Source organism: Maniola jurtina, chromosome 8, assembly GCF_905333055.1.
Source record: "Maniola jurtina chromosome 8, ilManJurt1.1, whole genome shotgun sequence".
NCBI classification, from domain to species: Eukaryota; Metazoa; Arthropoda; class Insecta; order Lepidoptera; family Nymphalidae; genus Maniola; species Maniola jurtina.
Window position 1 is genome coordinate 1,378,002 of NC_060036.1, and position 27,906 is coordinate 1,405,907.

At 38.1% G+C, this 27,906-nt stretch overlaps 2 protein-coding genes across 3 annotated transcripts in view; one reads left to right on the top strand and one right to left on the bottom strand.

Annotated features, from left to right (window-relative positions):
• Positions 1–967: 967 nt before the first annotated feature.
• Positions 968–27,906, bottom strand: part of LOC123867521 (trichohyalin-like) — a 43,942-nt gene continuing 17,003 nt past the window's right edge. Inside the window, exon 10 of the mRNA XM_045909591.1 lies at positions 968–1,016. The gene's annotated coding sequence lies outside the window, so the exon portion shown is untranslated. The remainder of the gene's footprint in view (positions 1,017–27,906) is intronic.
• LOC123867518 (IQ and AAA domain-containing protein 1-like) lies at positions 10,385–27,765 on the top strand. 2 transcript variants are annotated; one of them, XM_045909585.1, is made up of 19 exons: positions 10,385–10,513; positions 11,215–11,381; positions 11,762–11,964; positions 12,053–12,257; positions 12,449–12,583; positions 12,676–12,787; positions 12,867–13,015; positions 13,116–13,275; positions 13,347–13,514; positions 13,589–13,737; positions 13,819–13,975; positions 14,059–14,165; positions 14,450–14,595; positions 21,994–22,151; positions 22,335–22,431; positions 25,697–25,820; positions 26,563–26,682; positions 27,360–27,432; positions 27,593–27,765. In XM_045909585.1, exons 1-19 carry the CDS (start codon positions 10,430–10,432, stop codon positions 27,761–27,763), a joined length of 2,685 nt encoding a protein of 894 aa, XP_045765541.1. In that variant the 5' UTR covers positions 10,385–10,429; the 3' UTR covers positions 27,764–27,765. The 2 variants fall into 2 exon arrangements, with proteins under 2 accessions (XP_045765541.1, XP_045765543.1); XM_045909587.1 differs by lacking the exon at positions 27,593–27,765 and having other exon boundaries at positions 26,563–26,692.

Here is a 27,906-nt window from a genome sequence, read left to right on the forward strand (position 1 = left end):
ATGTGTATGAATTGTATTTTTATTTCATTTTTTAAAATTGTACTTTTTTTTGTGAGTTGTCTTTTATGTGAAAATGTTGTGAAAATGCACATGCATGCATGTAGAAACGAATTTGTAAAGAAGATAAAGAAAAAAGAAGAGTTAATAGTTTTTGCATTTGGAACGTTGGAACAGAAAAATAAAAGGTAATGGGCCCAGTAAACCAAACCCTTCTTGTTCCCACCCGAGGAGACCCGTTCTCAGTAGTGAGCCGGTGATGGCTTCATGGTGATGATGATGATGAATACCTACGAAACGAATTCGAGTTAGTAGCGTCGCAGTACCAAAAGTATCCATGTCAGTAGGTTTAAAATATGTAACAGATAAACGACCCTCGCTCAGAGGTCGAGGGAGGGGCGCGGGAGGGTGCGAGGTGTCAAGTGGGGAATGAATTTGTCAGCTTGTGATTCTTCGCGGCGCGCCCCGCAATATATCACCCGCCAGAGTACACCGCGCTTCAAGTTAGGACTCAGTTTAAACTCTTTTTTTTTTGTTTTAGCTAGACTATATAAACTAGATAATATATTGTGATGTAATAAAGAAAGAATGTAAAACTGAAAAATGATAACTTGCCACTTAGGTACTACTAAAATGACAGTTTTTAGGGTTCCGTACCTCAAAAGGAAAAACGGAACCCTTATAAGATCACTTTGTTGTCTGTCTGTCTGTCTGTCTGTCTGTCAGGAAACCTATAGGGTACTTCCCGTTGTCCTAGAATCATGAAATTTGGCAGGTAGGTAGGTCTTATAGCACAAATATAGGAATAAATCTGAAAACCGCGAATTTGTGGTTAAACCATTAAAAAAAAATATGTGTTTCAATTTTCAAAATAAGATAACTATACCAAGTGGGGTGTCATATGAAAGGCCTTTACCTGTACATGTACATTCTAAAACAGATTGTGCAAAATGTTGTAAAAAATACCCGAGTACGGAGCCCTCAGTGCGCGAGTCTGACTCGCACTTGGCCGGTTTTTTTTAAGTGATTCAATACACGAATCTTGACCGTTTGAGATGGTTTGAGTATTGATTTTGATGCGATGATGCTACGAAAATGTGGATTTTACAAGACTGCCCAAAAAAAGCTTCAGGGTTACTAACGGGGTTCATGTAAGTAGTTTGTGAGTTTTTTATTCCCCCATAACTTCTAAATGCCTGAACAGATTCGTTAGATCCCTTACATCATCCCGAGTGATACTGGCTTCCAATTTATTAAAAAAATGGCATCGCAGTCAACTTTTTATTTTTTTAATTAGGTACAATAAGACTTTATACTAGTGCCAGAGAATTTTTAATGCACTCAGTTACTGTCCGTTTCCCGCGATGCGCCAACTTGCTTACACTATGCCGCTTTTTGCCGGTCATCCGCTGGCGCTGGCGCTGTGATAAATGTACACACAAAGGCCGTAAGTCGTTTAGCACCACAATGATCATAATATTCGCATGTCACGGTTATTGCACGTTAAGAGTGTGTGGGGCGTGTTTACATGTAGAAAAAGGTCGTCAAATAAGTGTGACAGGTTTTTGATGCAATAGTTTTGCGGAATTGCTCGAATTCTGAGGCCGACCGTACAACTCCCTTCTTAAATCGAGAATCGAACCCAGAACCATAAAACTGTTACGGTAGACCGATCGACGATTTTGTATCTGGAGCTATTAAGGCTCGTTTTATTTGGCACGTCATAACTTTAACATATTTTTCTGTTAAAAGTAGCCTCATTTTATGTGCCGGACTATACAGCCGCCTTGTCCTTGTGATTTATCGCGTGATGTACAACTTCCTTCATAAAACACGCCGCGCTGCTCGCCGGTCGCCACCGGTTACTGCTGCTATGTCTCGCTTTATTTTATTTATTTCGGCCATGCTTACAGTTCGCTCCTTGATTTAGGCCCAGTATCCACCTAAGGGGAGAGGAGAGGAGAGGAGATGTGTTCAGTCGACCAATCAGATCGCCGAGATTTCTGAACAAAGCGTAAGTTCTTTTAATCGATAGAGAAACTTAGCGATGTTGTTCCATAAAAAAATTAGATTCCAACTCCTCAATCTTGATTCTGCAGGGGACCTGACCACCAAAACTGATGGAATTTAGAAACAGTCGGTTATAAATTGATATTGAAAGTATCTGTACCAAGTAAAGACTTTGTCATTGATCTCGAGGACCCAACTCCTCAACCCTGATGCTGTAAGGAATCACATTTCTGAATCCTGGTGATCCCGCGGGATTTTTAAAGGATCATCCGTTTAAATGTTTTTGCGAAATTTGGTACAAACTATAGAGATACCTTGCATCCCGGGGACGGGCTATTACGGATTGGCTACTTTTCTCCTGGAAAATCAAAAGTTTTTAAAAAACTAAATGCATGCGGGCGAAGCTGCGGGCATCATCTAATTATAAATACCCATACCTATAGTGTAGTTCGCGACAGGTCGACATGGCAATCGGGGTATGAGGCGGGCGGGCGCCCTGCCCACCCGCACGTCACCCGCGCTATCCCGCACCGGATTAGCGCGGGTGTGCGGGGCGACCTTTCGCGAACTACACACGCATGTAAAAATCTGTAAATCGTCGCTTACGTCACTTCCTGCGTGTAAAATATGGCGGTCGCACAAATCTCGGAGGAGTCTACATTTTTCCCGGGAAGTCGTAAATCGAGGAGATAGGCTGAAGGCCGAGCATCCGTCAGGGGAACGTTTCGCTCCAGTGTTTGTCCCTAGAGGAGGACTTTCGCTTTCGAGTCTGTCCGTTTTAGCTGTAAGAAGGAAGGCTTGTGTCGCGTGTCATAATAAAACTGTTCAAAAGCCCGTAATGGGCTAAGTCAAAGTCAAGGTCAAAGTCATTTATTCTAAAAGCTTAATTAAGGCTTCCTCGTTTCTAATCCGAACCGCACTTTTAATATGAGTTCCTTCAAGTCAAGAGTGAATAAGCATCTTCTAAGCTTCATCACTTGCTAGCATGTTTGATTGCAGCCAAGCACTAATATACAAATTTAAAAAAAACCATAATGGGTCAGTTCATAGGACTCAAAAGATTTCAAAATCAAAGTGCATCCAAAAATAAGACGCGTTGTAGCTAGATAGTCGTAATTAGTAAGAGATGCGCAGTCACTGGTAGTCGTACATCTCAATAAAAATCACAAAGGAGCTCGTATTTCTCACCCTCCTCGTGAAATATATCCGCGAGCAAACATAGGTAAGTACAACTAATTCTGCAGCTGGATACATATTTTATGCAGAAACTTCGCGCCAGAAATATGTTCATTGTTCACTGTTTTCTTGTTAGCCCTTATGTTTAGTTTGACGTCAACGAAAAAAATTGCTTGGCAGCACTTTTTGAAGTCAACCAACAACGAAATGATTGAAAATTGTTTCTTTTGACTAATACTCCCCTTTCCCCTCCAATTAAGCGTAAATCATTTCTACGGAATCATGACGAGGGTTTACGTGAGCGTGGTTTTAAATAATATGTGAAGTATCGTTTAGTAAGTTCTATCGTAAAATGAAGGGTTCTGTCTACGGGTGTTTTACGAATAGTATAAACAGAATAAGAATCTAAAATCTATCGTAAGACTATGCTATTATTGTACACCTAGTAGGTACATCACACTAATATCACACTAATATTATAAAGGAGAAAGTTTGTATGTGTGTGTGTGTGTGTGTGTGTGTGTGTGTATCTTTGTTACTCCTTCACGCAAAAACTACTGGACGGATTGGGCTGAAATTCAGAATGGAGATAGATTATACCCTGGATTAGCACATAGGCTACTTTTTATCCCGGAAAATCAAAGAGTTCCCACGGGAATTTTAAAAAAACCTACATCCACGCGAACGAAGTCGCGGGTATCAGCTAGTACACAATACACATATTTGGATCTTTAGATCTCTTTATCAGCGCACATGAACATTACCCTGTGTACATTTCTATAAAAAGCAATCCATAAAATGACGAAGGTTTCGGTGTAAGGACTGCATTAGCGCGACGGTAACTCGCGCTCTTTAATCGCGCTGCAATCCTATAATTCTTGATTAAGAGCTCGTAAAAATGTCGTCCCTCTCTGATATATCGCCGGCGAGCGGGAGAGGAGATTAGCTCGTGGGTTGTTCTCTGTGATCTATGTGAATTGTTGATGGATTTGGTTAATTTTGTGGGATTTTGTTTTTTTAGAATCGGTGTCAAATTAGGAGGTAATAGTACTTTCGCTCAGCGCGCTATGGAGCGAGCTATGTTGGGTATCACTCTCGTGGTTAGAATCCGGAACGAGGGAATTAGCAGAAGAACATAAGGAAGCAAGCTGAAGTGCCAATGGGCAGTACATGTATGTCACAGAACCAACGGCCGATGGGACAGACGTGTTCTGGCAATGACTTGTGTAGAAAGTCATTGTGTTCTGGAGTAGCGTCCGCGTACCGGCATGGGACAACTCCACCCCGCTGGCCCGTTGACATGAAGAAGATAGCGGGGAGCGAGTGGATGAGGAAGGCGGAGGACCGTGTTTGGTAGCGCGCTCTTGGAAAGACCTATGTCCAGCTGTGGACACATACAGGCTGATGGATTGGATTGGATTGAATAGTACTTTCTATCTCTATGGATGCGACCAGGATGCATTACATCAAACTGTAGAAAGAGATAACGGGTTCGTATTGTCTCTGTTGTTGACACTAACAAAACGTCCGAGTCATATACCTATGAGTGACAAAGACAGCGTGCGCTCTGAAAAGCCAAAATCTCTTTCTAAAGGTAGATGTTGAATATTTCCTACATGCTGGGTAGGTACTGTAGTAGTAGTAGTACTGTAGTAATGTGTGTTCACTGTATCGCCCGCGCTGCAGATGGCGATGGCGATGGCGATGTTTCACGCGGTAAGTATATCGCCGGTATCCGCCGAAATGCGCCGTTTCGACGCGGTAAGTGCTACAATTTATACAGACTTCAACGCTTGGGGCAAGCTACACGCTTCAAAGAGACAGCAATAATACATGCAATATATATATTATTGCTGGAGAGTTCTCCATAATGTTCTCAATGGTGTGTGAACTGTGAAATCTGATAACCCGCACTTGGCCGGCGCGATGGATTATGGCCAAACCTTTTTCATTCTAAGAGAAGTACCGAGGCGGTAAGTGCTACAGTATTAAGTAGTCGTGGGTGTGAATGTGTGTTCACTGTATCGCCCGCGCTGCAGATAGCGCGGCGATGGCGATGCTTCATACGGTAAGTATATCGCCGGTATCCGCTGAAATGCGCCGTTTCGACGCGGTAAGTGCTACAATTTATACAGACTTCAACGCTTGGCGCAAGCTATACACTTCAAAGAGACAGCAGCAAATGTATGTACTTACTGCATATAACATATATTGTATGGAAAATGCAGAACGTGCATCGTTCTGCTGTCCTCAGTTTGGGGAAGAAATAAAAAATGTGGATTAGCTGGGAGGTAGGTTTGGAGTGGAGTCTCGAGGTTTCTCTTCGAGCATTGTAAGTTTGATCATATTATGTAGGTACAATGCTGGAGGTGAAAAGGAAGTGGTTGATAATTGAGAAATAGGTATATGGAAGGCATAATGGAAAAAAGAAGGGTGAAAGAGAAGGAAGAACATGAGATAGAACGCGGCAGTAGTGGTAGGCCAACAAAATAGGAACATTATTGCTTGGCGGAAGGAGGGGTTTAGACTTTATATGGTAGGAGTTCAGAACTATCCGATTCAGATGTTCATGAAGATTCCCTTCCTACAGAAAAATCACACGCTTCAAGCATTAAAAATTGCTCTTTTCAAATAAAATTACTACTAATGTTGTGTCAGTGTGTTTATTTTTTGATTTGTTCTCCAATCACGCCGCAAGATCTAGAGAGTGACATAGCTTACTGTTTATCCCAGGAAGTTAAAGGATTCTCAGAAAATTTTTAAAATACTAATGCCACTCGTCAAGTCTTGGGCATCATGTAGTATCCAAATATTATATTTTGCAAAACATTGATAACTTCTGCAGCCCGGGCACAATCAATGAAAAACAGCTTATTACTGACCATATTATAAGCAAACGTAAAAAGCACAGCACATAAAATATCCACGAAGCCCCCTCAAGCAAAAAATAGCACTAGTTTTGGATCTGAGTAGGTTTAGATAGTTATGTACCTACCAGAATTCGCCACTATAAATTCTACAGATCTCGTTCATACGGGCCAGGCTGCGTAAGCGTTGCGTAAGCGTAGACGTAGCATGTGCCATTACGTTGTAATATTGTATGGAACTGTATGAAACATGGCATACCACTTGCGTGGCGTGAACGTACACATTGACGTAATGCGTGCAGTTACGGCTGTGGGTTCACGCGCGTCATGCGCACGTATCACGTGCGTCGCTACGCACTTGTCACGTGTACGTGCTGCATACGCAATTGGTGTGAATCGGCCTTAAACATTTTTTTTCTAGGGACCAAGTAACGATGTCTTACTTCAGTGGCGGCAGAGTTAGAGAAATCGCCACCTCTTGTGGCTTGTGACACATTATTAGTCACAATATTTCACGGAGGGCAGACATTTTTATAGGTATTTAGCGAAAGCGTCGCCTCTACGGGCCAATTTGAAAGTTGTTTGCGTGGCCAATTTACGAGCTAAGTTAATTCGAAACGACCGTCGCGTCGCACGCTTTGTTTATTGCTATTATATTGCCTTTTTAAATATAATTAGCGTATTTAGTTTTGTAAAGGTAATTAAATGCCTCAATGACGTCCTTTTGGAATACAGGTCAGATGATTCGTTAACTCTGTGACCATCACTAAAATGAAAGCCATCAAATTAATTAATATTTCTTGGTTTCACATTGCTGCTTCACTGAGCGATATAAAATAATGTTTCGTAGCAAACCTTCAATGGATAAAAAATAAATGTCAAATGTGCTGAATGATTTTGCCAGAGCCGGCCCGAGTTGTGCTAGCAATGCGATCGTACCCAGCACCATCTTAAGGAGGGCCCCAAAAAGTACTCAAAATGTACTCCTTTGGCTTACAATATTTGTAAAAAGAATGCTCTCACTTGAACATGATTCAATAAGGTTCCGTAAAACGCCTTGCAAGTAGGTATTTAGGTATTACTTACCCATGTAAATAATCTCGTACACCTAGGCACAACAGCTAAAAACCTAGGCACCTTGAAAACATTTTGAAGACAAGGAACTGTTTGGTTTTCCGGGATAAAACATTGTCTATGTAAATCACATGAACTAAAGCTACCTCGGTATCAAAAATACAAATCGGTTGAGTGGATGGGTCTTTAGCAATCCCGTGAATTTGATTTTCCGGGATAAAAAGTAACATATGTCCGTCCCCGGGATATAAGCTAACTTTGTACCAAACCAGAATCGGTTAAACTGTTGGACCGTGAAGAGGTAGCAGACAGACAGACAGACACACTTTCGCATTTATAATATTAGTATGGATAAAAATTACATCTCCGTTCGACCGACTGTATGCAGTACCTATCTCTTTAGGCTGCGTCTCAAGTTTACTTATGGTGTCGAATAGCAGACGACGCCATGGGACGACTCCATGTAATGTGGTGTTGCCGAAAAATATAAAATACGGCAAGTGCGGTGTATTCGACGCGTACAGGGAATACGCCGCGGGATGTCAATTTGCTGTCGACTTCATAAAATATATAAATTCTATATTTTTTATACCTTTTCAATTTTAAAGAGGTTGGTGGGTTGATACAATATTTTATATTATTTTCATTGGGAGAAGATGACATTTCTGAAGTTGGTTCGGTAATAACTAAATAACTAGCTGTAGGCATTTAGCCAATTACCTAGACTTTTTATGGTCTAAGAAAAGGTTTCGATTCGTGTTTCTTAAAAAATTGGTATACCTACTTACAGTACTTACCTACTCAAATACTTTGTTACAAGTTAGCCTGCTTGCTTAGATTGCATTATCCAAAGAAGTAGGTAGGTATATATTATAACATAACTTAATAAATAACAAGTTCCTTTATCGATTAAAAAAAAATTACGCAAATCGGTTCAGAAATCTCGGAGATATCGGTGTACATAGGTAGAAAAACACAACTCCTCCATTTTTGAAAGTCGGTTAAAAAAATAGCCTATGTTACTCCTTGGCTAATCCTTTACTTGTCAGTGAAAGTCCCGTCAAAATAGGTCCAGCCGTTCCGAAGATTAGCCCGTTCAAACAGACAGACACTCCAATTTTATTTATTAGTTAGTATAGATATAGAAGTATAATAGACTAGATGATACCCGCGACGTCCGTGTGGGTAAGTATAGGGTTTATCCAACCCGGCGCATAGATTTTCCGAGATAAAAAGTAGCCTGTTTTAAGTCAGGGTAAGTATTTTTTTTTTATAAGGAACATTTACAATATACAATATATTCTACGTTTACTAAATACTTACACACTAAAACATACACTGATATTGTATGTATGTAAGTATATCGATAAATGAGTGTACCAATGTTTGAAATTATTGCGTCGAGCAAAAACGATAAAACTATATCAAAACAAACGCTAAGACAATATCAAGTCTTGAGCCTATCACTTCTCCCTGTTGCGCAACGCTCCACTCCGTCGGTATGCGCTGACCTTCAGTGAACCCGTGTATCCTCCTGTTTCGTCCCAGGGGCGTATCGAATGTTCATATCGCCTCTCATGGCGCCATAAATTCCATTACAGTGTCGATTACCTCAGCGGCGAGGTTTTAATATTCGGGCCATCAAAGTGATTATCTTGAATAGCTAAGGTTTTGACGATAATGGAAAAATAATATACACTTTGAGTTTTAAATTTTCTGAAGGGAAAATTCATGAAAAGCTTGGAGGATTTTAAAGGTACTATAATGGAAAGTAAATACTGCAATGTGTGACTTTTTAAGTTAACGTTAACTTAGCTATGCCTACGTGTACTTACTGTAGGTCCAATAGAATAATGTAATGTCGCGGAAGGAATGTCTAAAAATTGGGCAAGTGCGAGTCGGATTCGCATATGAAAGATTCCGTATCGTCGTACAAGAACTAATACAATTTTTGGACTATGCAGTAAAAGGTTTGATTTACCTTGTTGATTTTTAGGTGAACAAGTGTAAATTAAAAATTTATAACACCCCCGACGATCTAAAGTATCTGAGTTTTCCAAAACATCATTTTCAAATAAATAATTATGTATTTAGGCAACGTCCATCTTGACAGCTTGACATTTGTCTATTGACATAATATTAAGAACCTAACGGTTATCTAACCTTCTTTTCTACAAGAAAACTAGAAAAGAGCTGATAACTCTTAAACGGCTGAATCAATTTTTTTAGATTATAGCTAAGAACACTCTCGATCAAGCCACCTTTCAAACAAAAAAAACTAAATTAAAATCGGTTCATTCGTTTAGGCGCTACGATGCCACAGACAGATACACAGATACACAGACACACAGATACACACGTCAAACTTATAACACCCCTCTTTTTGGGGGTTAAAAAATGACACCTGCACTAGTGTTATTCCAAATGTATTGTCTCTTTGAAAAATGTAAGTACGAAAATAAGACTGAAAGTACGAAAAAAAGATACGAAATGACCGAAAAATTCAAATTTTGTACATTTCGTTTCCTTCTGGCAACGCTGGTGCCTGGTTTCATAACAGTGCATACAATATAATCCTACTCTATGGTGCATACTGCACAGTGGACGAGGACCTTGGAAAGACGTGGACGAATCCTAGCTTTAAGCATTTTAATATAGGTCATTCGAACGCGCAGGTACTCTACAAAATAACCATAAAGCACAAAAGCGCTAGAAGTATCACAACAATACAATTTTACGACAGATGAACAAAGCGCTTTACATCGCTTCAGTAGCGATAAAGAGATACGTAAACGACACGCTGACATCGTGGAGGGCGCGGAAGGCTTTACTACTTCCGGCAAGATGGCGGACGAGCGTCGAGCGACCGGAAACTGCGCGCCCACCGGTAAAACACCTTCCAGACAGAGTACACCGGGCAACATAGGTTTCGGTAGCAATTAAATTAAAACATTATATTTCTTAGACGTGTCTGCCAATCCGCACTTATCCAGCGTGGTAGACAATGGCCAAACCCTTTTCACTTTGAGAGGAGACCCGTGTTCAGTAGTGAGCTGGCAATGGGTTCATAATGATGATATTTACGACATGACTGCCCAAAAAAAGGAGTGTAGTATATATTCTAAGTTCATTCATCTATATCGAATAACACCTGGCTAAAAATTAAAAAAATCAATAAGGCGGCTGTTGGCGCCATTTTTAATGAGAAAAAAAATCATCACAGATTTTTATATACTTACGTGTTAACAATCGAAGCCACCTTGAATTAATTAGAACCATCTTTATTTCATTTTATTCAAATCAAAATGTCCAGTGATTATTATTTCAATAAATGGAATCGGACCCTCGCCTGCTTAAACAGTTTGATTGAACTTGATCTAGATTATCAGGTATGTATTTCCAAAAATAGGTTATATTATTTTAGTTTTTCTCTCTAGTCTGGCTTTACAAAGAGTAGCCAATGTCAAGTTTGTAGTTATTTGTAACAAGTTAGTTAAACTTTACAAGTATGGACCCCGTCGGTGCCGGCGCCCGCCGACACACGCACGGCACCCCCTTAGAGCGCTTTCCAGTCAGTTTTAACAATAAAAAACACTCCAAACAGGCAGAGCACGCCCGCCAGCTAACACCAACACAGACGAAGTCCATTATTTTAGTTAGATAATAGTACATATTATAGATTAGATAAATATTTCTTAACTAACAGTAGCTTCCTAGTCGGGCACGCATCTTCTTTTCGGAGTTGTGTGTGTTTTGAGCAATTAAACATCACTTGCTTTAACGGTGAAAGAAAACATCGTGAGGAAACGTGCATGCCTGAGAGTTCTCCATAATGTTCTCAAAAGTGTTGAAGTCTGCCAATCCGTACTTGGCTAGCGTGGTAGACTATTGCTTAAACCCTTCTCCTTCAGAGACGATGGTATGAACATGATGATGATGAACCAACAGTGTTCTGGAGACTCGACTAGCTAGCCTGCCCCGACTTTAAACGACTAGTAGTTCAGATATCATTCGAAAATACTCGAAAAATGTGTTAGTAGAAACATAAATGAAATTCAATTATAACCCATAAAACCCAAAATATCTATAGACAACCAAAGTCCATGATCAGCAATGCTGCGATGCCGCTCGGCGGTTGTCAGGGATACTTGGGAGATACATAGCGTGTTACAACGACGCATTAGAATGCCTACAACACAATCTTCAAGTTCAAAAGACAGTTTACATAGCTGATGTTGTCAAGGCAATAGTAGCCAGGTAAGGTTAGGCAAGATTTAACTTAGAAAATAATTGGGGCAGATAATATAGAATTAGAATAAGCAAAGGCCGGAGTTATGCCGGAAACAAACTAGAATGACGAAGGAGAACAAGTTCGTAAAAAAAATGTGAAAACATTATTTGCTGATTTGTTTTTCAATCACTCTGCAACGGAGCAACGGATCAGTATCATTTTTTACATGGATATATTTAAAAACCTGGAAAGTGACACAGAGTACTTTTTATTCCAGGAAACCAGAGTTCTCACGGGATTTTCAAAAACCTGATCCATGTGGATGAAGTCGAGAGCATCATCTAGTCAAATTATTATTAAACTCTCTTCTTTAATTAAGTCAAAAAGTTAAGGTCTTTATTTTCAGGATTCTAGAACTGAAAGGACAGTCGCGAAAACTTGAAGGTGCTTTTTACCAATTCTTGGGTAATGGTTTGATTGAAGATAAACTCACTCCAAATGATGTAGAATTTTCTGGTGTTTCTACAAAATATAAAAGATGTGTAGAAATAAATGATGCTATAATGAAAGCTTTCCAAAGAGCTAAGGAAATAAAAGAAGAAAAAGAAGGTAATATAGTGAAGAATTGATTTAAAAGCATAACAACAATATTTTTTAATGTAAACATTATTCGATTCTGTTTATACATATTAAATAGATAAAAAAGGAGAAGGAGAGGAAGAAGGTGTAGTTTCGAGGGAATTAAAAGAAGATAAATGGTGGGAAGATACTGAAGAGACAGTAAAGAAAGTAACAAGAAGACTAGACATGACCGAAGTGTATGAAGTGGAAGAGAAAATATCAGAAGAAACGTTAGCGAGAAAACAAAAAGTAGCTTTGATTCAGGCACATGAAAAAACTAGGTTTGATTTTATGATTTTAAACTTTGTTACAGTGATTTGGACTACAGTTTTGTTTTGTAATTTATATATTTATGTATTTGTAGTATTTGTGGATATTGTGATTATAAAAACTAAAAGTTATCGAAACAAAATAAAAATAAAAACTTTGTTATACTTTCTATTTTATAATAAACGATAACTTTAATTTTCAGACTAATAACACTAATGGTTATAAAACAGAAACAAAGGAGAGAAAAATGGACAAAGGAATTACAAGGAACTTTGAATTCATCAGCGAGAATTGAAATGAGAGAAAGAGGTGCAAATCTTATACAGAGATATTTGAGGTGTTTAAGAGAGAATTATTCTTATCGACATATATTTTATTATAACAATTATACCAACAGTAAATATATAAGACTTATCTTTACATTTTTAGATTTTACTTTGAATTAAAAAGGAAAAAGTTAAAAGATTGTAAAAGAGATGAACTGTTACAGTTAAGATTATGCAATAAGCCATCTTACGAAGAAACCTTAAAAGAAAAAGATGTAAATAAATATTAATTCATTACAATATTTGATACTTAAAAAGCCTGATCTATATCGGTTTAAAATTCTTTATTCACAGTTAAAAATGAGACAAAATCAATTGCATGAGGACTATGAAAAACAAAGAAAAGTTTTTAATGAGCAATTTAAAAACAGTTATTTTGAGAGAAAACATGAAGATATTGCTGAAGATATACGAGATAACGTTAGAAATTGGTTTCAGAAATGGTAATCGCTGACTGAATACATGTTGCAGTATGATAAATCTTATTCTATTGTCTATATTGAAACTATAAAATAATTCAAAACTTTAATTTTGCTTATAAAGGTACAATGAAGTAAAGTTTTTCTACGATATTCCTAAGGAAAAACAAGGCGGATCTCTTCTAATTCTTAAAGAAGAAGTTCCTTCACCTACAGAATGGAGAGAAAAGTATAAAGTGTATCTAGATAATAAAAAATCAATTAAAAAGAAAACTTTATGGCAGGTAGGAAACTTTAATAAAAGCAATTTACTCAGGATAAGCTGACACATGATATCATAAATTTCTCTTTTAAGGTTAAATGGGAAAAACAAGCAGAAAAAGAAGAAGAAATGATGCTTAAAAGAAAGGAGATGAAAAAAAAGAAATTGGAAGCAGAACTATTGAAGAAAATGATGAAAAATCCAACTTTGCATCCGGGATTTAAGTATCCTGCTTCAAATAAAACAGAACCTCTTATAAAAGTAGATAAAATAACTAAAACTCTAAACTAATTATTCTTAAAGTTCAAGATTTGATTCAAGAATTTTCTTTGCAGGCAATCAAGAAATACTATCATAATTGGCAAGAATTAGATAAGGAAGAATTTATGTTTGTAAAAGAAAAATTCGTAAAAAAAATTGACGAAGAAAACCTCATTATGAATGTGAAACTAGAAATGAATAAAATTGCGGACATGGATATGAGGTAAGTGGCAATTTCTTATTGGGGATCATATTTACTGAATAATTTAAGAGTATAAGAACCAACTTTATCATTATGTTTCAGACAAGAATTGAAACTGCTAAAAAGAGCTTTGAAAAATGATTACAAAAGAAATGAAGAACAAATGCCAGAGCCAATAAAGGAAAAGGCAAAACGCAAAAAGCAGCAGAAACTTCAAAGCAAAGTTAAAATAAATGAAAACATTCGTAACAAATTAATGGTAATGACTTTTTCTAAACAAAAGTTCAAAGGCTCACAAATCATAGTTTAGTTTTATATAATTTTTCATTGCTTATTTTTTAGGATTTAGCAGCAAGCGATGTCCTCAAAGAATACCCATGTAAAGATTTTAAGGATTTTTTGGGTGATGCTAATTTTGCTGGAGACAGTATCAGATATAATACGCTTAAGTAAGTCAAAGTTCCATTTAAATACTAAAAAGTCGTATGCTTTTCTTACATCACAATTCACATCCTTCTTCAAAAAGGGATTTCTGACGGAAACAGTAATATAAAAGTCTATGGGTGGAAACCATTTTTAGCGACAAGACTGTTTTTGCGCACTATATTTTATTCTCTTTGAATGAAATGTTTTTGTGTGGCAATGAAGAATTTATTCATGTTCAAGTCATGGCTATTAATTTGACGGTTTTTTTTCTAAATTTTTTATTTTTATGCTATTTTACTTATTATAGACCAGCACTACACTACGGAGCAGAAACAAGAGCAATTTGGTGGGAGACTTGCCGAGATGTGAGTCATGGTTTCAAACGCATACTGCTGGTGGGACCACGAGGCTGTGGGAAGACCACTTTAGTGCATATCATGGCTACTGTTAATGGTACATTTATTTCAAGCCTTCAGCTGATAGAAATAAAGGCACTCCAGAAATTAACAATGCGTTAAATGCAGATGGGTGAAGAAATAATCAAAATATCTTTTCGGGCACAACACTTACTATCATTTATTTTTTAACCCCCGAACCAAAAAGAGGGGTGTTATAAGTTTGACGTGTGTATCTGTGTATCTGTCTGTGGCATCGTAAGTAGCTCCTAAACTAATGAACCGATTTTTTTTATTTTTTTTGTTTGAAAGGTGGTTTGATCGAGTGTTCTTAGCTATAATCCAAGAAAATCGGTTCAGCCGTTTGAAAGTGATCAGCTCTTTTCTAGTTACTGTAACTTTCACTTGTCGGGAGTGTTATAAATTTTTAATTTACACTTGTGTCGTAAAAAATGGTAGTTAGAATTTGGTATATTGGTACTTTCTGAAGTATTAAATTATTTTTGATGACATGGCAATAATAAGTAGGCAGTTATAAGTGTGCCGAATAGCTTGATCAATCATGAACCATGAAACTCACTAAAGTTAGCGATCAAGAGATAAGTATTATAGAATGTAAATTAAAAAATTATGAGTCTGTTCTGTGACGGGGTAGGCCGTCACAGGAATAGTCAAATAAAAGTCCCGGGTGTGGGTCGATCCTGCCTTTAATCGTCTTTATTTACTCCCTTGGCCGTGGCGCTAGGCGTCGAGTCGTCAATGCGTTTCAACCTATGGTAGATATGATAGCATAAAGCGCGCGATCGTTCGTGAAGACTATAATCATATTTTTCCTCTAGCTGTTTTACACGCGTTGCTAGCTCTTTTAAAGAAACAGCGGCTCCCGAAAGATCGTCGGCCGGGTCTAGACCTGACTCCAAAATATCAGTGCTTGGTAGCGAAGGCGTTAGTTTAGCGATTTGCTTTTTAAGTTCGATCACCGTAGAAGCTGGTTCTGCACCTCTTATTAAGACCTCGTAAGACAGTTCATTTTTGTTTAAAAGAAAATATTTGATAGGGTGAGTTCCCATTTTTACAAAAAAAATATACAGCAAAAGCGCAACAAAAATTTAAAAAAATCAACAGTAAGTGCATATAATTAAGAGCTAACTACAAGTTTTAATACGTAAATGACATTAATGAATAATGGTATAAGCAAACAAGAATAATAAAACTAGTCTAATAAAATATTCTGACAAATAATAATACTGTAAACTGTTTTTTACAAAATTACTACGTACGACTCGGTGGCAATAGGCAATAATTAGCGCCGCGCGGTTAACAGCAATAATTTTATTTTATAATGGCGGGTGGTCAGCGCGTGAGATCGAATGCACAAGAAAAAGAAGGTAAAACTATCACAATCAATTAGGTAGGTAAGTTACGAACTGTTACGTAGTTATTACAGTTAAATTACAATACGGTGCATAACTGAGACAATTTAACAATTTATAAGACTTATTTTGTAAGTTTAACACAAGTAACTAGGTATAGGTATGCACGTAACAGTTTATAATCGAAAATAGGCAAAACACAAAATAGCTTAAGCGTAATACGTTAGAGAGTACGTACCAGTTCGTTGTTGCAACACCTCGTCGTTTACACTGTTGAGAATGACGGTGCGGAATCTGTAGTGTTGTGAGAAGACTACAGGGTGGATTGGTGGATAAAGAACCACGGGAAGGGCGCCACTGTGACGGGGTAGGCCGTCACAGGAATAGTCAAATAAAAGTCCCGGGTGTGGGTCGATCCTGCCTTTAATCGTCTTTACCACCGCACGCACCCTGCAGATGAGTTAGGACAAACGAGACTGGCCTGCTCCAGGAGGAAGTCCGTGGCCTTCTGGGGTTCCGTCAGGCAGGTTAACGACGTGCTCCAGAGGCAGCTCCTCGGCGTTAGAGACTTCAACGACTTGTACAATCGCTTAGCTACTATACAACGTCCTAGTACCCCCACGCCGAGTACATCTAGTGCAGGCCAACCTTTTTTCGAGAACACTACCTCGCCAGCTACGACAATAATAAATTGTGACCATCAGTTAGATCGAATTAGACCTAAATTTAATGGTGCAACTTGCGTCCGTGCATTCCTTACGGATGTGAAAGAATACGCATCTGTAAAGAATATAACAGCGGATCGCCTATTAGCTCAAGCGCCATTATTTTTCACGGGCAATGCCAAGCATTGGCACCGGAGCATACGCGATACAGTCAAAACTTGGGACGAGTTAGCTAAACTATTACTTAGAGATTTTACCAAGAAAGACTATGACTACCGACTATTAGCTGAAATCCGTAACCGAACGCAGGGTGAAACGGAAGATATAGTTATATACTTCTCCATAATGGCTGACTATTTTTCTAGACTTATAAAGCCTTTGTCAGAACAGGACAAACTTGAAATCTTACTACATAACATACGGCCGTGTTACGCCAACGTTTTAGCAGCTAACCCAGACAGTTTAAATTCGGTCGAAAAGTTACGTACCTTGTGCTTAAACTACGAAAGCGTACATGGAATGACAGCTCAATATAGGGATCCACCGCGTGTAACTCCTAATACACTAGCTCCTGACCTAGCTTTTGAACCTAAATCTAACCAAAACTCAAATAAACATTTTAACACACACAAACCTTTTGGCTCTAAATTCAATCACAACTACACAAAAAAATACTACACAACTAAAAATGAAAATAATATGCAACCAAAGTCCGTTAATGCCGTTGCAGAGGTCTCTAAACCTACACGTTTATCATGTCCTAGGTGTCGAACTAATGACCACACCCTAAGCCAGTGTAAGATGGAACGGTTTCCCATTTGTTTTAAATGTGGAAAGCAGGGAGTTAAGTTTCCTGACTGCACTGATTGCCTAGCTATAGGGAAATCTAATTCTAAAAATAAGTCAAAAAACTAGCTGTGCAAGATTGCTGCAATTCGAGCGCCTTACCTACTCGTAAACATAAAAACTATAACGAACAAGAGTGGAAGGATTGGTTAACTAAAATTAACATATTTTTTTCTAGCTACTCAATTGCATCAATCTTGGACAAAAAACCTAATAACGACATTCGCCCTTATGCAACTATATATATAGGCGACATCTCCTTGCGTGGTTTATTGGACTCTGGGTCCGCTATTACAATTTTGGGCAAAGACTCTTATTTAAGATTATTAGAACTAGGGCTAACTCTAATACCGGACGATAACTCTAAATTATTCACTGCAGCCGGTGGCCAAAATTTAAAGTCTATTGGTTACATCTATTTACCTATAAAATTCGAAAGTCAATTCCATATTCTAAAAGCTTACATTATACCGTCTGTGACTAATTCATTAATACTAGGAATGGATTTTTGGCTTAAATTTAAAATATTTCCTAAATTTTCAAAATCTATACAGTTATCTGATAATACTGAATTTCATGTTTCTAGTGTGAATGAGACTAACGGGTTGTTACGTTCCTATCGTGACTTAAACGAATCACAACGTACTACTATGGATAACATAATAGAACAATTCCAAAATATTTCATCTGAGAAACTTGGTCTAGGTCGTACGAACTTGATTACTCATCATATAGATACTGGTAACTCACCACCTATCAGACAGCGTTATTATAGGATGTCTCCGGACAAGCAACGAATCCTAGGCGAAGAGCTAGACGAGATGTTACAACTAGGAGTAGTGGAACAGTGCGAAAGTCCCTGGTCTTCACCGGTTCTACTAACACCGAAAAAGGACGGAAAACTCAGGTTCTGTTTAGATAGCCGGAAACTGAATGCTATAACTAGAAAAGACGCATATAGATTGCCGTACGTCGCAGAAATACTAGACAACCTAAAAAACGCAAAATACCTATCTAGTATCGACTTATCCAAGGCCTTCTGGCAAATACCTATAGCTGAGGAAGACCGCGATAAAACTGCTTTTTACATCCCTAGTCGCGGTACCTTCCGTTTTGTCACTATGCCGTTCGGGCTGACTAATGCGCCGGCGACTCAACAACGACTAGTTGATTTATTATTCTACGGGCCCGAGTTTGAAAATTCAGTCTTTGTTTTCGTCGATGATATTATAATAATCTCACCAGATTTTGATACCCACATATCTTTATTAATTAAAGTATACAAGAAACTGCAATCTGCGAACTTAACTATAAATTTGTCTAAATCGGTTTTCTTTCGCGAGGAACTTAAATATCTAGGGTATGTAGTTAACTCTAAAGGTTTGCATGTCGACCCTGGCAAGGTCGATGCAATTCTCAATTTTCCTACCCCTACTAATAAAAAAGAAGTCAAGAGATTCATCGGGACTGCTTCTTGGTACCGAAGATTCGTACCCAATTTTAGTTCCATTGCAGCACCACTAAATCAATTAACCTCATCTAGTAAAAAAGCTAAACCCTTCGTTTGGACGAAAGAAGCGGACGATGCATTCACTAAACTAAAAGAGTGTCTAATTTCAGCTCCTATTTTATCCTGCCCTGATTATAACCTACCATACGAAGTACATACCGACGCTAGTGACTACGGAGTTGGCGCGTTACTAACACAAACTATCGATGGCACTGAACACCCTATAGCTTACATGAGTAGGTCACTAACAGCTCCTGAACGGAACTACAGCATTACCGAGAGGGAAGCACTCGCTGTCTTGGTGGCTGTAGAACATTGGAGATGCTATCTCGAAAACGGTCAACAATTCACAGTTTATACGGACCACTCAGCTCTTAAATGGTTCTTAAATCTCAGTAACCCTACAGGACGCCTAGCTCGTTGGGGAGTCCGTCTATCTTGTTTTAACTTCGTAATAAAGCATCGTCGCGGAACTGTTAACATTATACCTGATGCTCTTTCACGTGCATGCCCTATAGCAGCTATAGATACGGATAATACATCGCTAGATGGTACTCATAGTTCCGATGAGTGGTACCTAAACATTTTTAACGGCTGTCAGAATTCGCCCACCTCATTTCCTAATTACATAGTTAAAAATAAACGTCTTTATCGATTCATGAAAGCTAAATGCATACTACATAAAGAATTTGAATGGAAGGAGGTAATACCTAAGGAACGACGCGATCAAATCCTAACTGAATGCCACTCTGAACCCACTGCCGGTCACTTCGGTGTATTTAAAACCTACAAACGCTTGACACTTCGATTCTATTGGCCTGGTATGTACGCGGATGTTGTTAACTTCGTCTCTAGCTGTGATATCTGCCTAGCCTACAAACAATCTACCCACGGCACTATAGGTAAAATGGGTAGACCTAAACAGGTTTCACGGCCCTTCCAGATGCTATCCATAGATTTTTTAGGTCCACTGCCGACTAGTAGAAAGCAACATAGTTACTTGTTAGTTGTAGTTTGCTGTTTTTCTAAATACACTATGTTGTTTCCTGTAAGGCGTGCAACCTCGGAATCTGTCATCCGGATTTTGGAAAATGATGTTTTCCTAGTCCATGGCATACCGCAGTTTATTCTCATGGATAATGCTTCTTATTTTAGTAGTAATGATTTAAACTCATTTTTCAATAAATATAAAATACCTAACATTCACTTCACACCTAAATACACACCTCAAGTAAACACGGTGGAACGATACAATAAAACTGTTATCACAAGCATAGCATCGTTCATTGAAAATGATCATAGAGCATGGGATGTTAACTTACCGAAAATTCAGTTCGCTATAAATAGTTCCGTGAACGAAACTACTAACTACACCCCAAATTTTTTAGTCTATGGCAGAGAACTAGTAGCTTGTGGTTCTCACTATATACACTCTGATGAAGTTGACGAGATTTCATTTCTTCCTAGGGACATTTACTGTGAAAATATAGGTCATCTTGCAAAAATATTTAATGACGTACAAAAATCACTATGGGAAGCTCATGTTAAAAATACTAAGCAATATAACCTGCGTAGGAAAGAAACTGAATTTAACGTCAACGACATAGTATGGAAACGAACCTATGTACAAAGTGATAAGGATCGTTACTTTAGTAAAAAACTAGCACCTAAATTTGTTAAATGTCGAATAGTTGCTAAACTATCTCCACTAGTGTACCAGCTACAGGATATGAACGGTCAAGATCTTGGTACTTGGCATGTAAAAGATTTTAAAGCATTTAAAAACCAATTAATAGTTTAGAATTAAAACAAAAAGATAATAAAATAAACAATTTTAATTTATTAGCACTAATGGTAAAAAAATTTAATAAATCATGCAATTATCTTAAATACACTACTCTACTAATACTAACTTAATGAGTTATACAACATTATAACTATACAAATATTTACACTTTACATTAATTACACAAATTACACTTAAAACTAGTTATGTAAATATTTACTCAACTTATTACCAAACACACCTCAAACTTAGAATTAAATAAATAATATATTATAATTAAATTAAGAATAATTGATCCTAAGCCTTAAATTAACTAATTATTGAATTTACTATTTACTTATGATACAACAAAGTACTTACCTGCTGATTATACTTTACCATCCAGCCAACTTATCGATTGAATATTACAACAGCTACATGTGCAATATTCTCTGAATTACTGTCCTGAGTAGTTATACTAAATTATTATAATAATTACTCTGTATGTTAGTGTCTTATGTCATAACCATTACAGACTAGAAGACAATGTGAAAGAAATTCTGGAAGAGAGGTATGAAAGTGTGAATGTGGAAGTATGAATGAGAGGACAGTGTTCTCGAAGAGTGGAGTCAGTCGGATTTTTCGCATTAGGTACGAAAAATCCTACGTTTTTTGGCGGGGTACTGTAACGTTGTAACGTGTTACCTTAAAGACTAAATAAATAATTAAGGCGGAACCCGCGAGCTTCGTTCGCGCCGGTTGGGTTTTCCATGCTTTGAACTGCAGTGCGCACGCGGCTACCGAACCCTACCTACTAGAAACTGGTTTTGCACACGGGCCGCGTCGCGGCCGGACGGCGCTCGCGGACACTCACCACCGGGACGCTGCGCGGGCGGTTGTTCTCTCGTTACACTAAGAAAACTGTTAAACGCACCACACGCCCTAACCTTTGTGACTAAGTGTGCTAGAGTGCTCCTTCAGGACCCGCTGGGGTCCGCTGCATAGGCACTGAGCTCAACGGCCCTCCTTCTACCTGGTGCAACGCTCTAACGCCGAGGAGCTGCCTCTGGAGCACGTCGTTAACCTGCCTGACGGAACCCCAGAAGGCCACGGACTTCCTCCTGGAGCAGGCCAGTCTCGTTTGTCCTAACTCATCTGCAGGGTGCGTGCGGTGGTAAAGACGATTAAAGGCAGGATCGACCCACACCCGGGACTTTTATTTGACTATTCCTGTGACGGCCTACCCCGTCACAGTTCAAATCCTCGGGGTTTTAAATAGAGTATGATTTTATTTTAGACGCAATATTATACGAGTTGGACCCAACTCAGGTGGCTGAAGAGAATGGAACTAAGGAATATTTACAAGAGCTAGTACACTCTGTAGCAGTATGTGCCAAGGCGACGCAACCTTCTGTAATTTATATCAAACATGTCCATGAACTTTATCAACGCAAGGTACAATTTCAAAGATATTAAATTATTTAAAAAAAATACGTTAAAAAAGGGCTTTTAGAGCATATATGCATATTTTGGTAAGATAAATGCTTAGAAGAAACTAATCTGTTATTTATTTATTCTCTCGATCCTATGGCAGTTTTCAAAATTGATGCTGAATATTAAATTGTGTTTATTATGCAGGTCCCTCCTAAAGAGATGAACGTTGATGTGATAAAACGATTCTTTATACGGAAGCTATTCAAAAAGATTCACCGGCGTGACAATGTGACTATTGTAGGTAAGATTATGAAATGGTATGAATCTTTTTGCAAGTCGCAAGTCCCTACTCAGTGATAGATAATATTTACAATGTTTTCCTTTCACCAAGTTTAGCAAAAGCAATTTTTGTTTCAACTGCACATAACTCCGTAAGAAAAGGTGTTGAGGTTTGGAGGTGAAAAGGGAAAGTTAGCTCGCCAGAAATTAAACCTAGGGCTTTCCGAATAATCATCATGCATCAACCCATCCACTACTGACTGTCTCCTCTTAGAATGAGAAGGGTATAAGCCATAGTCCGCCACGCTAGCCCAGTACGGATTGGCAGACTTCACACACCTCTGAGAACATTATGGAGAAGCCTCAGGCATGCCGGTTTCCTCACGATCGGTATTTGCCTTCACGTTCAAGCAGTCCCGAATAGAAGGCCATCTTAACCACTATCCAGTGGCGGTCTTAGGGGGTGGCGAACGGGGCAATCGCCCGGGGCCTCGCTCTTGCAGGGGCCTCGCGCAACAACCCAAGCAAATTATAAAAAATATACATTTTTTAAACATAATTTTTTAATTAAAACTTTTGATTCTGATCTTTAATTACTTATTAAGGTTATTAAATAACGGTAAATTAAAATAAAGTTAGCTAACTAATTCATCGCTCGGGCAATCCCCGTATTTTATTTCGTTCGTCAATTCTTGTCACCTTAGAATTATTTTGCTTGTAGTATGAGTTACAAAATTGTTACTGGTAAGGTTTTGGGGGTTCAAACTCCCAGACAAAGAAAGCTTAAAATAGACTAATTCTCGAATTCCTTCAGGCTTAAAATGTTGAATTCGTAAAATGTTGAATTTGCAAAATGTTGAATTTCGGAGTTGCTAAATGTTAAATCCCAAAATGTTGGATTCGCAAAATGTTGAATTTGAATTCCCAAAATTAAATGTTGAATCTTAAAAGTAAGCTTTTGATTCGCATATGCTTATACGTAATTCACAAAAAAAAAAACCGGCCAATTGTGAGTCGGACTCGCGCACCGAGGCGAGGGTTCCATACTCGGGTATTTTTTTCTGACATTTTGCACGATAAATCAAATATTTCAACATTCACACAACAAATTCAACATTATAAGAATTCAACATTTTAGGAATTCAACATTTTGGACCTGAAGGCTCGAATTTACCATTCTCTTATTTAAATATATCGAAAATTTTGCGCTCGCTTCGCTCGCGCTTTTATATTGTATTAGTTGACGCCCGAAACTTCGTTCCCATCGATTCGAGTTTTAAAAAACGTCGTGGAAACTCGGGATAAAGTATCTGTGCGCAAGCTATCTCTGAATTATACCAAATTTTAGCTAAGAAGATGGGCCCTGAAAAGGATTTTGGCTAATATTAATATGGTTTTTTTTGTAAATAATATATCAAAAATTTCGCGCTCGCTTCGCTCGCGCTTTTATTGTATATTATTTGATGCCCGGAACTTAATCCACATGGTAAGTTTTTGAAAATCCCCCTAGGAACTCTTTGTCTTTCCGGAATAAAAAACATGAGAAAAGTAGAGTGAGGTGCTTTGAAACATAAAATTTTGTTATGGCTGAGCTCGTTTATATTTCTCTTTTTTATCTGTATTAAACAAAAAAGTTGCGTTCGCTACATATCTTTCAATTTTATTGAATACTAGCGACCCGCCCCGGCTTCGCACGGGTGAATTACTTTTATTCTATGGAAAAGTGGTTATAATGGCTAAAATATAAATGTTTGGTTTATACTATCGCGGACTTTTTTGTAGGCATTATTGAGTTCTACAACTTTTCTATAGAAGTCAACCATACATCTCTAACCATTTAGGCAGCGTTCGCGATATATAATCGTTAACGTACGGCAGTTTTTTCGACGCCTTACTCCACAATTTTCACTACCACGAAAAATCCTATCTAGTTTCCGGGATAAAATATAGCCTATACGGATTCGGAAGAATCCCTCTAAGTAATGGTAAAAGAAATTTTGAAATCGGTCCAGTAGTTTTTGAGCCTATTCAATACAAACATACAAAAATACAAAAATACAAAGGTTTCCTCTTTATAATATTAAGTATAGACTAGTTGACCGGCCCCAGCTTCGCACAGGGAGCTTATCTATTCCATAGACAAAATATGGGTGGTATTATGGAACAGGTAGACTCCCCGTGCGGGCGGGTCAACTAGTTATGACTAAGAGTCTACTTTCTACTAAGCTATTATACTGATTGCGATCGTTATGCTGTTACCCGTTGAGGAGTTCCAGCCTCTAATTCCGAAACTGTTCATCAGATCTTCACCAATCTTACATGGTACCAACCTGACAGTACTATACCTTTGTAAAAAAAAGAATTGTGAAAATCGGTTTAAATTTGACGGAGTTATTGAGTAAAATCGATAAAAAGTTTGATCCTGTATCTCGAAGAATCCTTAATTTTTTTGGAATGAAAACTACCTTATATATTAACCCGGAGCACTTTCAGTGCACCTTTCATTTAAATCCGTTCAGTAGTTTTCGCATGATGCGCGAACAGACAGATAGACTGACAGATAGACAGACAGACAAAAATCCTAAAAAAAATTGTTTTGGGATCTATATAGATAATAATACTTTCTGCGATTAAAATTTTCAAAATATATCAAATGTACAGAAATCGTACAGTTACAGTTTTATTCTAAGTATCCAAGATTACGTTCTAGTATTGAGTGAGCTGGAAATGTGTAAATTAAAGTATTTGAAGTTTTGAGTAAGGTTAAAGTAAAAAAAAACTGTGTGATACTTAAAAAATATTTCTGACTGTTTGTGCGAAACAAAACAAGATTCACGAAATGAGTTCGCGTGATCGTGATGCCGGCAGAAAAATTGAGTCAGGTAGTTCAAAAAGGAAACGAGGTATCAAAAGAAAGCAGGTAAATCTACGTGGATCTTTCGTCTTATCATTCGTTAGATAATTGCGCTTTAATTAAAGATTTTAGTCTTAGGAAAAGCCACTTATATCAATTTTAAAATTTATCATCTCTGTATTTGTTAATTTTGTAAATCTTTTAATGTAAAATATTTTAAAACTCTATCTATTTGTATAACTTTAGCATTTCTCCTCAAACATGAAAAATACCTAAACAAACAAACAGACCTACTTTCGCATCACATACTTTTCACGAAGAACAAACTAGGGCCTCGCAAGACCTGCCGCCCGGAGCCTCGCAATGGCTAAGACCGCCTCTGCCACTATCACCGCTCTTATGATGATTATGAATACACTACTGCCATTTCCAGGTACTTGCACAGATCCTTGGTTATCGAGAAGTAAGCAATTGTTGAAAAAGTTTCCAGCTGTGGTACTCCTACCTGACACAAGTTACTCCGCTGTTTATCTCATTTTAAGAAACTGGGTTGCAAAGTGAGTTTCTTTGGCTAATTGATAAGTAAAGTGTTATAGTACCCAGGCCGAACCTCGCTTCGCGCCCCTCTCGGTTGCGGCGGGTGCCTGTTCGCTATGCAGCCCCGCTCACCCCTAGCCCCTCTAGAAGCTAGGCGCGCACCCCAGTCCGAAAGAGTAGTATATTCTTTGGTCCGAACCGAACGACCGACGCTCGCGCCTGTGCGCAGGACCAGCGGAGACGCGTAATTGTTCTCGTAGTCATTAACAGTTGTTTTTTTCCTACTTTAATACAGTGTTTATACACTTACACGGGTTGTTTTATTACTTACCCTATAGTGTCTCTTTTAGGAGCTTGCGCTTTTCCAAAACTGCCCTTGCCGGGAATCGAACCCCGTCCTCCCGCTTATAAGAGCACAGCGCTCACCACTATACCAGGAGGTCATCAAAGGCAAAGCAGCGACTTTGTTAAACTTAAGAGTGTCTGGCAGAGGGTTGCCACGACTCAAGTGTCTGAATATGTATGACGTGATTTCAAAATGTAAAAAAATTACACTTTGTACTTGGACGTAAGATATTTTACACCTTGATTGTTACCTCCCTAAGCCACCATGATCCAAATTCCTTCATGGTCGCTGATCGTTCTTCCCTGTGTTGGGGATAGCACGCAGAGAAACTTTCAGCTTTCATAAATTAGCGAAGGTCTGCCACTCGCGGGCTCTTTTTCTAATAAGTAATTACATGGTATTTACTAACATTTCAGCAACCGCATAGTGCCATCAGACTTGGATATTCATAGTTTGGCTTACGTTCTTCAGGGATATTCGTTCGGCTACCTCGTTAAAGCTTTGGATGATTTTTTAACTGCCGATCGAATTGTGAAATAAGCACAGGTGCCATTTTTGAAACTTTCGTGATGATTTCGTGATGATGGTAGGTAGTTAGAACGCGGGCATCCTTGCCAAGGTTCACTGATTCGTATCCTGCACAGTGCAATAAAACTTAGGTGCTTAGGTATATTAATGAGATCATTTTTAACAGACCTCCAAAAAGAAGGTGGTTCTCAACTTTATGTGAATTTTTATGTACCTAATTAATTATCTTTCGCTAGCTGATACCCGCCACATCGTTCGGGTGGATATAGGTTTTTAAAAATCCCGTGGGAACCCTTTGATTTTCCGAGATAAAAATTAGCCTGTCTGTTAATCCATGGTATAATCCACCTCCATTCTTTTCAGCCAAATCCGTCCAGTAGTTTTTGCGTAACAGAGTAACAAACATACACACATGCAAACTTTCACCTTTATAACATTAATGTGATTAACCTGTGTGTATATTATCTGACCTGGGTAACGAAGATACTAGATAAGTAAATCAGTTTTAGAGTTAGATAAGAATCTTTAACACTTCAGATCAGTTTTAGAGGTTTAGGTTAGGTAAGAGGAAGGTAGTAGTCTAACTGATGATCTAAAACTGAAACTAACTATAAACTTGAATTGGTCACTGATAACTTCCTTCGTGCTTGATATCCTATCATCTTAACTTAGATTGACTTTACAGGATAGCCGCTTACGGATTGACTCCTCAAACGCTTTACCAGTACATTTTATGCAATGAAAATGAAGCGAAACACGTAAGTACCTGGTCAGATCTATTTAATTCCTATACATACGCAAAGATTTTGAAATTTTTCCAGTAATTGAACTTACTATATTATATTGCTATGCTATACTATAGCACATCTCTGGGTTTATTGCCTTTAATGCAACAGTTTTAATTTTGGTTTCTTTCAGGACTATAAAAGGTATCTAAAATGGTACGCAGAGAAGACCCAGTGGGGAAAAATGGAGAGTAAACGAATACAAGATGATAAGGAATTTAGAGCTCTCGTAGAAGAATGGAAAGAAAAAATGGAGAAGAAAAAGCAAAAAGAGAAAAAAATGAAAACATTTAATTCTTCATAGTAAAATTATAACTTTTTTTTTTAAATAAAGATAAAACCAAATCTCGTTATCTCATGACGAATCATTGATATCAACCTCGCAAAATCTATTTCGTTTTTTCGTATTAGTTATTTAGTTTCCCATATTTCGTTTCGCCATATTAG